Source organism: Perissodus microlepis, chromosome 7 (genome assembly GCF_051167445.1).
Source record: "Perissodus microlepis isolate ML-2025 ecotype Zambia chromosome 7, ASM5116744v1, whole genome shotgun sequence".
Classification (NCBI taxonomy): domain Eukaryota; kingdom Metazoa; phylum Chordata; class Actinopteri; order Cichliformes; family Cichlidae; genus Perissodus; species Perissodus microlepis.
In genome coordinates, this window is record NC_140467.1 from 26,138,904 (window position 1) to 26,151,752 (window position 12,849).

At 40.9% G+C, this 12,849-nt stretch overlaps 1 protein-coding gene across 3 annotated transcripts in view; it reads left to right on the forward strand.

Moving 5' to 3' along the window:
- Positions 1–579: 579 nt before the first annotated feature.
- Positions 580–12,849, forward strand: part of LOC146383196 (receptor-type tyrosine-protein phosphatase zeta-like) — a 91,436-nt gene continuing 79,166 nt past the window's right edge. For all 3 annotated transcript variants that reach the window (XM_084934406.1, XM_084934407.1, XM_084934408.1), the window contains exon 1: positions 580–852. In XM_084934406.1, the coding sequence (XP_084790532.1) occupies positions 792–852 (61 nt within the window). In that variant the 5' untranslated portion in view covers positions 580–791. The remainder of the gene's footprint in view (positions 853–12,849) is intronic.

Here is a 12,849-nt window from a genome sequence, read left to right on the forward strand (position 1 = left end):
TTGTATAGGCGATAGGACAGGTCTCAGCAGGTTTGGGGGATCCCAAGAACAATCTATCCAGCTTACTCATCAACCCTATCATATAATTTTTACTAAACATAGTTTTCCCTTTTAATATTCCACTTAAATGCAAACACACAAATTCTTAAATAACTAGATCAAATGATATAATGATTAGATTAAATCGACTTATTTATGACCTTAGTTTTCTCATCTATTTACTGCTGTCATATCTTATTTCCATTTGCTGTGCCCCCTTTCCCTCTTAATATGTTTCCTTCAGTGTTTCCTAAGTTATTTATGTTCTTTAGTTCTTTTTTTTTTCATTTTCTTCTCCCTTGTTTCATATCCTTATTACTTTCACTTCTTCTTAATCTTTCTCCCCAACCAAACCAAACTTCAAAATGTTTTTGCACCTTTTTAATTCCTATTCTACCCTGACACAAATATCAATTAATAAATACAAAATTAACGGCTGAATGAAGTCGTGTAATTGCCAGTGTCTCTATTAATGGTCGTGTGGAGGAATTGAGCCAGTGAAATGTGGGCGGCGCACCGCCTCGGTGTGGCCGCTCCTCTCCAGTCAGCCAGACTGCGTGAAGAACAACGGACAGAGCGAAACGGCGTCGCACACTGGGACCTGCGAACTGTACCACACATACGTAAATAGCCAACTCACAGCCTGCATAGTACAATATGGAGCTGTGAGGGTCGTGGACCTACTCTCTCTCGCTCAGCATAAAAAACACTACATTGTTTATTTTCCGCATTTACGAATATTTTCCACCAACATGGAGACTACAGGCTTCTGGCTGCTACTGGCTGCACACTTTATCCTTAACTGCCAACAAGGTAAGACATGTTGTAATTAATGTTAGTGTGTTATTCACAGAAACAGTTAATAGTGTTTCAAAAGTGCGGTGGCCTTTTACTTGCTGCGCCAACTTTTAGGTGATCTCTAGCTTTAGGTAAGTTGAGCGGTACGCTCTCTCAAAAAACAAAAAACAAACAAAAAAAACTCCGAAAAAAATCTATTTGTACTCTTTGTATTTTGTTAGCATTAGAAAGGTTTTTTTTGTCTGGTCTATATATATTTATGAACTCATTTTCCTAACTGTGGCTGAGATGCCACACACACACACTTCTTTTCTTAATTACTCAGTGGGATCTCAGATTAAAATGTTCTGAGGCATAGAGTGTCACACATAAATTCTAAACTGGAGCTGTCAAGCATGAAAAGAGAGGTCTGGACACGGTCTAACTGGTTTATTAAGAGTGTCAGACTCTCTGTATTTATAAACAACAGCAATTGAAACCCAGTAACACATTACACAGTAACACATTATCTACATATATATATATATATATATATATATATATAAAACTCATGTACATAAAATATGATGTTTATATCAGAGATGTGACTTTTAGTTTTGTAGCTGTTAGTTTCTGTGGCTATGGAGACGTTTCCAATTTTTATTTATGTATTATTTATTGATTTATTTTTTTGACTGCTGCCATGGGAACGTGCAATCATCATAAATGTTTAGGTTTAACTGTTTCAGTCTACTCGCACGCAAAAACTATACTTAACTGGCAAGTTAGTTGGCAGATCTATATTCGTCTTTCCACCAGAGGAACTCAGGGAGTCTAGAAGTTCCAGGCAGGCAGTTTTAAAAGCTTGTTGTAATATCTCAAGGTCTATGAACTTTTGAGGTGGGATTTTACAACTGCATTTAAAATGCAGTGAGATGGTGATCTGATGGCACACTGTTGGTGCACTGTTGCCTCATAGTAAGCGTGTCCAGACCCATGTAGGATCCTTCTGTGTTGAGTTTGCATGTTCTAATCATGCTTGTGCTCCTTTCCTTCAAGAAGTCTAATTTTTTCTACCAGAAGAAAATGTGAAAACTTATTTTTTCAACATTATTTTGACAAAGGGGCAGGCTTACAACTGGAGTTGGTCCCTAGGCATTGCACAGTGCTGGCCCACTGCTCCCAATGCTTAAGATGGGTTAGATGTGGCTATGCTATAAATATTAGTAAAAATTTTTATATTGTCTTAAAATATTAGCAAGCTCATTAAAAAGAAGTAACTCACAGCCAGTCTTTGTTTATTGATTTTCATTTGGTTTTGCTGTTAGTAGCATTTAGTAGCTCTTCTGGTACTTTAATCATTTTACATGACCATCCACTGCAGGCAATGTTGTCTTTCAAGTTATTTGCTGAACCCTAGAATCAATTCCTCTGTGTTTAGTAGCTGTTCTTTCAACACTTAAAAAAAAAAGACTGATAAGTTGGTCCTTCTTCTGGTCTTCTTGTCTCCCCAAAAGGAGTTTGTTTCGTGCACCATCTCCCAGTACTTCCTGGGACATGGTGCAAATTCTAAGTTGCTTAATGCTGCACTATATTTCAATATAAGTCAATATATTAGAGCCAATTTACAGCTTCTATGATTACTGTTTTCATAAAAAATGGAAATACAAAAATGTCTTGCATTATATTGGTGCCTCTGCAAACTTTAAAATCTACTAGAATCTACAATTCCTGTGGGGGGGGGGGGGGGGGGGGGGGTTGTTTTTTGGTACTAATGGACACACTGGTAGGTCCTGCAGGGTAATGGAGCTTTAAAAAGTCATTGGAAATTAATTAGTTTTTTTTTTTCCTTAAATTTAAATTCTGGAAGAGCATGTTTTAAAATGTAGCTATGATGACATGTCAGGGCACAAACAGACATTTTAGCTTTCTGAGAAGGCAGCACAGGAATGGTGGAAGAAAAGATGTACAAGGAGAAAACTCAGCACCATCTGTCCTCCCATAAGATACTTTTGAATGGGCAGTGCAAGCCCCGTGCCCTACTGTGTCTGGGCTCATAGAATCTCCTGCCCACTTATTGTCTAACAGGGAGTCTGCTGACAGATGGCGGTCACAGTCAGCCTGTCTGACACTAAGGCACATGGAGGAGGAAGCTGTGGAAATGATACTCATCACACACAGTGAAGATGCTCACTTCTGGCTAAAATAAATGCTGTTTTTAGTCTGTGTTCGCATTTTGTATGAAAACAAATGCGTCAGTGCTTTTTATTTTCGTATAGACTTTTATTTACTGAGTTACTGTATCAACTTCAATGGCCAATCAGTGTAAAGTTGGTGTGTGGAAAATGCTGGTGTTTTGATTCAACTTAAGTTTAACAATCAAATATTCTATAAAAGCCTAGATTCTGTTTTTTCTTTCAGGAAAGACATAAATGATCACCACAGACTACCTCCTGTTTGTCTTTCTTCTTTACATTAATGTTTCCCCCCCCCCCCTATTTATTTTATCCCTTGATATCTGTCCAGTGCTGCTTGGGGAGACTGGGAAGACATCCTTTGCTGCCCAACTGGTAGTCTGGAGAGAGGGATAAAAAGAGCAGATTTCCAGTTGTGACAGCGGGGATATTTGATGACCAGATTAGGTGGTATTAAGCGTTAACTCGGGCATACAGAGAAGCCATCGGTTTAAATCCTCCTGAGTATCCCCTCTTTTCTTTCCATGGGCCCTTGGCTGAATGGTGGCTGGGGTTATTTGGGGAAACAAGCAGACGGGTATTTGGTGGAGGTCAGCTGAGGAGGCCAGTTGGTCGAGCTCAGCCCAGTGAATTATGCTGTGAGAGGGGAGATTTGTTTTGAAATAGCAGGAAAGGGGGCAATGACATACAGAAGAGAGGTCTAAGGGGTAGAATGAGGTGGAATGATGGGGTGCAGAGCAACACAGAACAGAAGAGGGTAATGGGTGTTTTTCTTCTTTTTTACAGGGGATGGGAAGGTGGGGAAGTGTGATTCACGACGGCAGTGTAATTTGTCCGAGTGGTGGTGAGGACGAGAGGGCACTGTCACACTGTGAAGCTGGTGCTGAAGTGTGAAAGCACATTTTGTTAGGAGTGGGGAATAAAGTAAAGAGTAAATGCACACATTTGCCCTCCAGTACCACAAGATTGTAGGCTCACAGAGTGATAGAGCACAGGTTAAGCAGCTCTTCTTCCTTTGTTAAATTTTAACAGCCCCAGCAAAGCCCACTGTGCATTTTGGTTCTCCAGCCTCACTTTGTAGTCCACTTTTGTGGACTATAAAATATGTCTTGGCAAAAATGCCGAGGAAAGCCACATACATGTTTGTCTCTTTCTGCTCTTATGAAACAAATGAAATAACAAAACTGTGAAAAATGTGAGTAAAACAATCCGTCGATTTACAAACACATATTCTTTTACAATATAATATGTGTCGGTCTAGGTTTACAGTCGTCCAGATCATGGTAGTCTAAGGAGCTTGAAAAGAAAGTGACTGAACTTCTTTAAGTTTCTTGAAGATGCTTCATCTCTCATTTAAGAAGCTTCTTTAGTTCTAAAACCAAATGGTGGATTCCTAGGTATTTAAACCCTAGTGGAAGTTGTCCTGTCGTGTCCTGATCATTGACCCAATATTGATCATGTGCCTCATCATATTAGCCAAGGTGTGAAAAAATGGCACAAGTTATTATCAGCAGAGGTTTTGGGTGAAACCTCTGTGAGACCTTGCCTCACCCTATCATGTGACCTATTGTGATCACCTGACACAAGATATGAGTGGGGGTTAATGCGCCTGGGAAGGGATCTTAAAACTGCATTGTAGCTGGCAGACAGTTGATGTCACCCTCTCAAAAATGTTCAAAGATGGTGGTTCACAGTGGATATAGATGGCCTCTTTCAAACCATCTGTCTTCTGTCCAAAATGTGAACATTGTCACCCTTGAACGAGTGATCTTTGAGCTTTAGATGCAGCTGTACAGCTGTCTTGTCCTGTCAAGGTGGCTCTTCTGTGTTGTCCCATGTGGAGCCGCTGTTGTGTTTCTCCAGTGTCTGAGCAGTCCTCACTGCATTGCACAGTATACAACGTTTATAATATCCCAGTAAAGATTGGTCATGTGGACATCTATGACAGGTGCAAGAAATTTACATGATAAATAAAAAAAATTTTGTTTTATTTTTTTACAAATATCAACATTTTTTGTTATCAACATGATGCATATGAATAGAGATTATTTATAAACAAACAAAGTTTATTATGCGTCAGCCTGTTGATTTACTCAGTACATGTGGGTATTTATTTATTTTTTTGTTATTTACATTTTTTCAGTTTTTCTTTAACTGGCTTATTTATTTCAATTAATCAACTTATGTTTTTGTAACCAGGTTAAAACAGTTTTTTTTTTTTTAAAGTTTTCTTTAAATGTGTTGAAATCCATGTTAAAATGTAAAAATAATAATGGTATTTAGTATTTAGAATTCTTTTAAAAAAATATTTTAACACATAACTCACACATAACTGTTTCTGTACAGAAATCATGCTGCCCACCCTCTGGAAACATGGGACTACAGTGCCTATAGAAGCGTAATAAAAATAAAAAATGTCTAAAATGAGTTGAAGTTTGACACAACAACCACATTTTACGGAGACCAACACTAGATGTTCAGTAGATGCTGAAAAAAAAAGTTGCCTGGCATTACAAAACAACAATGTAGTGGGATAGAGAGCCACATACATACACTTAACTGTTTCATCCAGAGGTGTGCTGACTCTCCACAGGCAGAGTTCTTCATGTTTTATATTTGAGAAGCAGCCCCACATGCCTCCCCTTTTGTTGATTTGTTCATTGATGACTGACTTCTCAAATTGTCCTGTTTGGAAGATATCGTTTCATCTCTCAACGAGCTGAATTTCAAATTGCAAGGACAGCGCAATAATGGCAACATGTTCTCACATTCCATAAGTCCCTGAAGCTATGGGTTGCATGACATAGACACCAAAACCATGTCTTGCACTGTGTTATAGGACAGAACAGTATAATGTTACTGATGCGGAAGGGAAAACATCTCGTTGGGCTTATTCAGACACACTAGCTATGCCCATTCACAACTTTCATCACTATTTTTGAGTGACAGAAAATGGGTTCAAAATCCCTTTGAATTTGAAAGCGCGTAGGGGAAAAAGTAGAACTATTATAGCTGAGCAGTTACATGCTGAAGATGATGTAACAGTGGGCATATCACCATTAAAGACAAAGTCACCAGCAGAGATATTGCGCTATTAGGCAATAGCATGAGACTCTACTGCCCACCAAGGGAAATCTAGATATAGTTTGCAATGTTCTCCATTCTGTCACTAATAAACTGGAGATAATGTAACCCCATTTCCTCTTCCTGAGTATAATCACACCTCTTTGGATTATTCTACCCTCATTCAGCTAGTGTGTTACATGTCCCACCAGAGACGATAAAACACTGACTTACTACACAAAAGATGCATATAGCTCATCTCTCCTGTGTATAAACATTTAGAACACAGGGAGCTTTCATCCACATTGTGTAAAGAAAACCTCTGAAGGACTGTTTTGATGCAACAATGTGGGGATTGCTTTGTGATGACCATGGAGAGGACATTGATTGTCTGGTGGATTGTGTAACAGACTACATTAATTTCTGTACAGATAATGGTGTACCCACCAGGACTGTACATCAGATTCTTGACATCAAGGGTGTTCTTAAGCAGAATAGGAGAGCCTTTTGAGTCAGGAAACAAAGAACAACTGAAGAGTATACAGAGATTGCTGAGGAGAGGCATTAGTGAGGGGAAAACACTTTTCCATTACTACCTACTCAGATCGACTTCCCAGGTTTGCCATGGTTCTCAGAGTTTTCCATTAGGTCATAGTACCTGGTACCAGGTACTAAAGTAGTACCTAATCTGCCCGGTTCCAAGTGATCCGAGCAGGTGCTAAAATGTGGCGTGTCAGACTGCATGCCACCAGCTTGTCAGTAGCATCACTCATGAGAGAGTCTCGTTCACGAAAATCAATACTGCTATTTTTGAAACGATCAACGAGGGAAATGGCTACAAAAAACAATGCCGTGGTCCCCGAGTCTGACAAAAAGCCACAGACCGAGCAGCAGGTATGTTCTTGCCTCAATGTCCACCTTTGTTGTAGTGTTCATTTGCATATTAATTACATCACAGGATGCTTGGACGCGTTGCTCTGACAATGACCACTCACATTTGGTGATACTCGATCTGAGTCGACTCATGCTGAGCCGTGGTGAGTCGAACCGAGTAGGTACTAATGGAAAACAGACTCTACAGACAGAGGGTGGAGAACCAGCTACAGTTGAACAATGTTAATGGAGTCTGGAGGAGTCTTAAGAACCAGTCTAAGATTACAAGACGAACTGCCAACTCTTGGCAGTTCGTCTTGTAATCTGAAGGTTGCCGGTTTGAGCCCCGGCTCCGACAGTCTTGGTCGTTGTGTCCTTGGGCAAAACACTTCACCCGTTGCCTACTGGTTGTTTTGAGAGGGCCCGGTGGCGCTTTGGAAGACCAAAGCAACGAAGGCGACAGGTCCATACTGTACTATCATACTCACACTGAGAGACCAGCTGGAGTACACAGGTGTGTACCACTTGAATCCTGGACTCTTGTACCAACATAAGAATCCAGAAATGTGTGTCCAATAGGGTCTTCTGCAATTCAAGCAGCCCAGGTCGAACAATTCTGGTTCCATATCCACCACAACTCTAATTGCTTCCTGCAAAAGTTCTGACTCAGCAATTGTTGGCCTTATCGCCAATTGGGACAACAGGAAGTACAAACACCTGACCAAGTACTTTATTGACTGTTGCCAGGGTAACCACCTCCAAATCAACACTGGGAAAATCAAACAGCTGGTGATGGACTTTTACAGGCACAACCATCCTCCTTCTGCACCAGTGAACATCCAGGGAATGGACATTGAGATGGGGGACTCATAAGTACCTGGGTGTTCACCTGACCAGTAGATTGCATTAACAATTCAAAGGCCATCTACAGGAAAGGACAAAGCAGGCTGTATCTGCTATGGAAACTGAGGTTATTTGGAGTGCAGGGTCAGCTCCTAAAGACCTATGGGGGTGTCCAAACTCATAGGCTGCATCCTCCTGAGGCCGCATTTGTTGGCCGATTACGTCACAGTGTCACGACAAAGGCTGTCCAAATTTGTAGACTCCTCCAAATGTGGCCGACAAGTGCTGCCTCCTTTTCTAATGTCAATCCAAGCTCACCTTTTAACATATTACTTACAGTAATGGAGAGAACAGCAGCGGTCAGTTTGAGTCTTGGTATTGTTGTTATCTTAATAGGAGCAACTCTGGTCTTTGCTGTAAAGCACAATGCACTTTATCATCTTTGTTTACGTGTCTTAAATACGAACACTGACCGTAAGAATATAAACTTGTGTCAGAAAAGTCATGCAACTCTGTTTTTACAATTTGGTCAAAGTCTTTAGGAACATAACAGTGTGATATTATGATTTTCTCTATGTTGTCTAAGTTGCTATTGTAGTTATTCCACATTGGCCTTAATTCACTGGGAAGTGGATCATCCCAGCTTGTGCCTTGTTTGCATGTCTCTTGAAGCACTCTTTTGCCTGTAAGTAGAAAAGGGGAGATGAATCTCAATGGGCTGTAAAGGGATTCAGCCATAGACGGGATGGGGAGTTGAATTGCTTCCTTGACGCTTGCAGTGTTCATCACACCATCGTCCACGTAGAAATTCTTGATTATGACTTGAGATGCAAGGGGAAACTGTGTCTCGTTATCTTTAGCAAGATGCCTTAACCCATAATTTGCACACCCTGGTGAGGATGTGGCGCTGTAAAGGTGCACCTTCATCCAAAACTCTTGGGGCTCAATGTTAAGTGCGCCATTTTTCCACCATAAAAATCTTAAATAATCTGAAATTGGTGGAACATTTTTTTCAGTGTCACAACATAATTCAACTTGATGCCTTCTAAATCTGATGAGAACACCATTAAAATCTGGGCCTGACAGCAAATTATCATTGAGACTGTTACCTCTGTATTTTGCTGAGGCATCAAATACTACTCTGAGTTTGTCTGGTTTTTGGGGGTGATATATCCTGTGGTGAGGAATATACCACTTTTCTCCTTTTTTGCTTCACTGTGCACTTCCTCTGCATCACCCTTTTCTACGATTTCAATCAAACTTTATATGTTGTTCCTTGTACCTTTGGGTACAGTTTGGTTTGAGGCTTTGAAGCCGCACAGTGGCCATTTGCTTATTGTCTGGTAAGAGGGGTCTCTCCTTAAATGGAAGTGGCATTTCATAATGTCCTTCGGTGTTTTTGTAAATCCCTTCCTTTTAACATGTTAAGAAAGAGAATGTCATCTTGAGACACTGACCTGTTATCCTTGTTATCGTCCTTAAAGTCAGACTCAATAACCTTGATTGCATCAGCTGGAGTCACTAGTGGGAGCTCTTTAACTGCAACTCTGACACACAGTAGACATACTAAAAGAGTCATCGTAAGACAATGCCGGGCATGCAATTCTCCAGCCCAATGCTGTGTGAACTGCATAAGGTTCATTCTCTCCTCCTAAGATTACTTGCTTTGGAGGAGCTTAGCTTATTCCTGAGAGCAACTCTAGCCAATTAAAAGGACAACTTCACAGTCTGGTGGTTGCAGCCTGTTCTGTGTTGGTCTGAATTTGTGGCTGGTTTGTAGCTCATTTACCATTGTCATAGTTGAAGTTGTGCAGACAGGTAGGGTGTTTCTTTTCTTACACACTTCACATAAAAGTCTGTAATAACAGTTCTTTGCGCTGTGGGTTTATATATTTCCTTCATTCCTCAAGTGATTTGCTGTTTAACTGTGGGTAACTGTGAGGTTTGTCTGTTGTTTTGACAAAGCATGCATGGTGCTTTAACATTTGGACTGTTTTGTGTTTTCAGTCTCAGTTAACGACTGCATGTACAGAACACCGGAAGTGTTCTGTACATGCAGAACATACATCTGTAGAGTGGAGAGCCTGAAATGATGTGATCAGGTTGCACATGATCTTGGCTTCAGAAGACATGAACTTGGCAAAGTCCTTTAAAACTGGAAACTTCCCACTTTCTTTCATAAACTGAGTAGCTTGACGATTTCACCTTGCAGCTGCCCAGTTTGGTATCATTTGAACAAGTTTTTGGTTCTCCTCACAATCGTCGAGAATGTTTAAGCCTTCCCCTGAATCCTGTGGAGTCATTTGTTTGGATCTTTGGCCAATTTGCCAGACTTTCTCTAAATGCTTTCTGTACATCAAATGGATGTTTTACATGCTAGGGCTGGGCCATATCATACCGTTCACGGTAATACCGGTATAATGTTGGGCAACGATAAGAAAATGACATATCGCGATAGAATATGGATAAAACGCGCATGCACAGTGCCTTTGTTTTCATACGCACATGGCGGAAAAAGCATGGTGGCGACGCAGAATGAGAAGGGCGAAAGCGGATCGTTGAATGAAACGGATGAACCAGAATTGGTTTGTAAAAATGCTGCAACTTCAGTGGTGTGGAACTGGTTTAGCTTTCGTCCGTCAGATACACAACAAAGCACTATTTTTGGTAGAGCATGCTAGCGGGCCGTCGTCATTACCGTGTTTTTTGGAAAATACGGCACACTTAAAATCAATCCTAAAATCGACAGTGCCCCTTATAATCCCGTGTGCCTTATGTATGAATTCTGGTTGTGTTTACTGACCTTGAAACAATTTTATGTGGTACACGGCGCTCGAAAATCTGTCAAATGTTTTAGTACGACTTTGCTAAGCTACGAACCCGCACCGCTTGATGGATTGTCGGAGCATTACGGCTATCGTAGACATGTCTTGCAGCCTCGCGGAGTGATACTGTGCTTCAACATAATATTACCGTATTGTGTGTGTATAACCTCTTTTTAAGTTTTGTGGATATTATATATGGTTATGCTGAGGATATGTCGGCCAGTTTCCACTGGAAATGCCTTTTGGTTAAACTGTCAGCAAGGAATTTGCTGACAAAGGAATTTGCTGACAAAGGAATTTGCATTTGCACTGTTAATTTTTTTTTATATAACTTTAATGAACATAAAAAACAGCTGCTTGTTTAAGTGAAAATACATTGATGGGGTTTTTTGCACTAATAAAGTTGTGGAGTTGTAAAGTATTTTGTCTAGTGTCAATTATATCATTAGTTATATCGTTATCGCAAATTTTCAAATGTATATCGTGATAAATATTTTTGGTCATATCGCCCTGCTCTAGTACATGCATCCCTGTATGCTTGACTGTCATTTCTGTAGAAGATGCCATCAAGCGTTTGTCAAGCTGGACCTCCTACGTATTTCTTTAAGTAGTGCAGTTTGTTAACAGGGGAGATGTTCTTTTTATCAATGAGTGCAGTAAAGGAAGCTTTCCACTCATTGAATTGTATTGGGTCACATGTTGTACGTACTTGTTTTTACCATTCATCGTAAACTTTGAGAAGCCGTTTTTCCTTTCTATGGGCCTCCTCCTCCTACAGGGCAATGTAGTTGACCATTGGATCCCAGAAAACCTGGGTTGGAGCTGTGGAACTGGAACCTTGAAGTGGCTCTCACTGGGACCACAGTGCTGAGCGTGGGTTGATCTCCTTCTCTGTTTGGGGTAGAGCTCTTTTCAGCTTGGGTCAAGCTCCTATTGAAGCATCCCCGCTTAAAAAGATGTTCTCTCAAATGGTTGGTTCACAATCCTTTTATTATACTGGGAAACAACAAAGTATACATTTACAAAAACGTTGATACCAACTTTTTTCCCTCATCAACCTGGTGCTAAGGAACCGTTTGCGACTTATACCTAATGACCAGGTGTAATACTTTCATCTTTTTGACCACTGTAAGTATAGCATCAAGTCCCATAAACGTTTTGGATATTGATCTGGTTCGTTAAGTAACAGAGGTGGCTGCTAATCAGTTTCAGCTGCTTTGATGTTAATGAAATTAACAACATACACTTGAAGGGATAACAGCGAGACCCCCCCCCCCCCCCCACACACACACACACACCCCCCACCCCCGAACAGAAATGGTTTTACACTTGGAAGCCACTGACATTTTTCCCTTATTATCTTTACTGGCGTTTTTTGTTTGTTTGTTTGTTCAAAACTAGTTTTGTATTTGGCTAGGGTCGGTGTCACCAGTGTTAGCATGAGGTGATACCTGGACCCTACAGAGGTTGCACAGGCAGTCAAAGTCCATTGCCAAAAGGTTTGCTGTTTCGTCCCAGCACAGTATCAAGAGCATGGAAGAGATTCCAGGAGACAGGCACTCTAGGAGAGCTTGTCAGGGCTGTAGAAGGTCCTTAACCCATCAGCAAGACCACTGGTACCACTACACCACTTGCTCCTTTGTGCAAGGAAAAAGCAGATTGTCAGAGCCTTACAAAATGAACTCCAGCAGGCCACTGGTGTGATTGTCTCTGACCAAACAATTGGAAACATGCTTCGTGAAGATGGTCTGAGAGCCCAGTGTCCTCTGGTTGTCCCTGTGCTTTACAGTTTTTATAAATGAGAGCAAGTTCAGCTTAAGCACATGTGACAGACCTGAAACAGTATGGAGAAAATTACATTATTAAGCATGACTGGTTTGGTGGCGGGTCAGTGATGGTCTGGAGAGGGATGCACAGACCTCTACAGGCTGACTGCCCCTGACTGCCATTAGGTATCTGGTTGGAAAGATCAGTGGGTTTTGAGTTCCTCCTGGTTCATGACAATACTCACCCTCAGTGCAGAGAGTTTGCAGGCAGTTCCTGGAGGATGAAGGAACTGATACCACTCACTGGCCCCCGTGTTTGCCTGACCTAAAGCCAGTAGAACACCTCTGTGACCGTTTTTCTTTGAACTCTGGCTTGATAATTTTTATTTCCAATATATTATGTGGCTTTCTTTTGTTCCTAACCTAACATTACCGAGTATATATCTAGTAACAACTATACCAGGTATT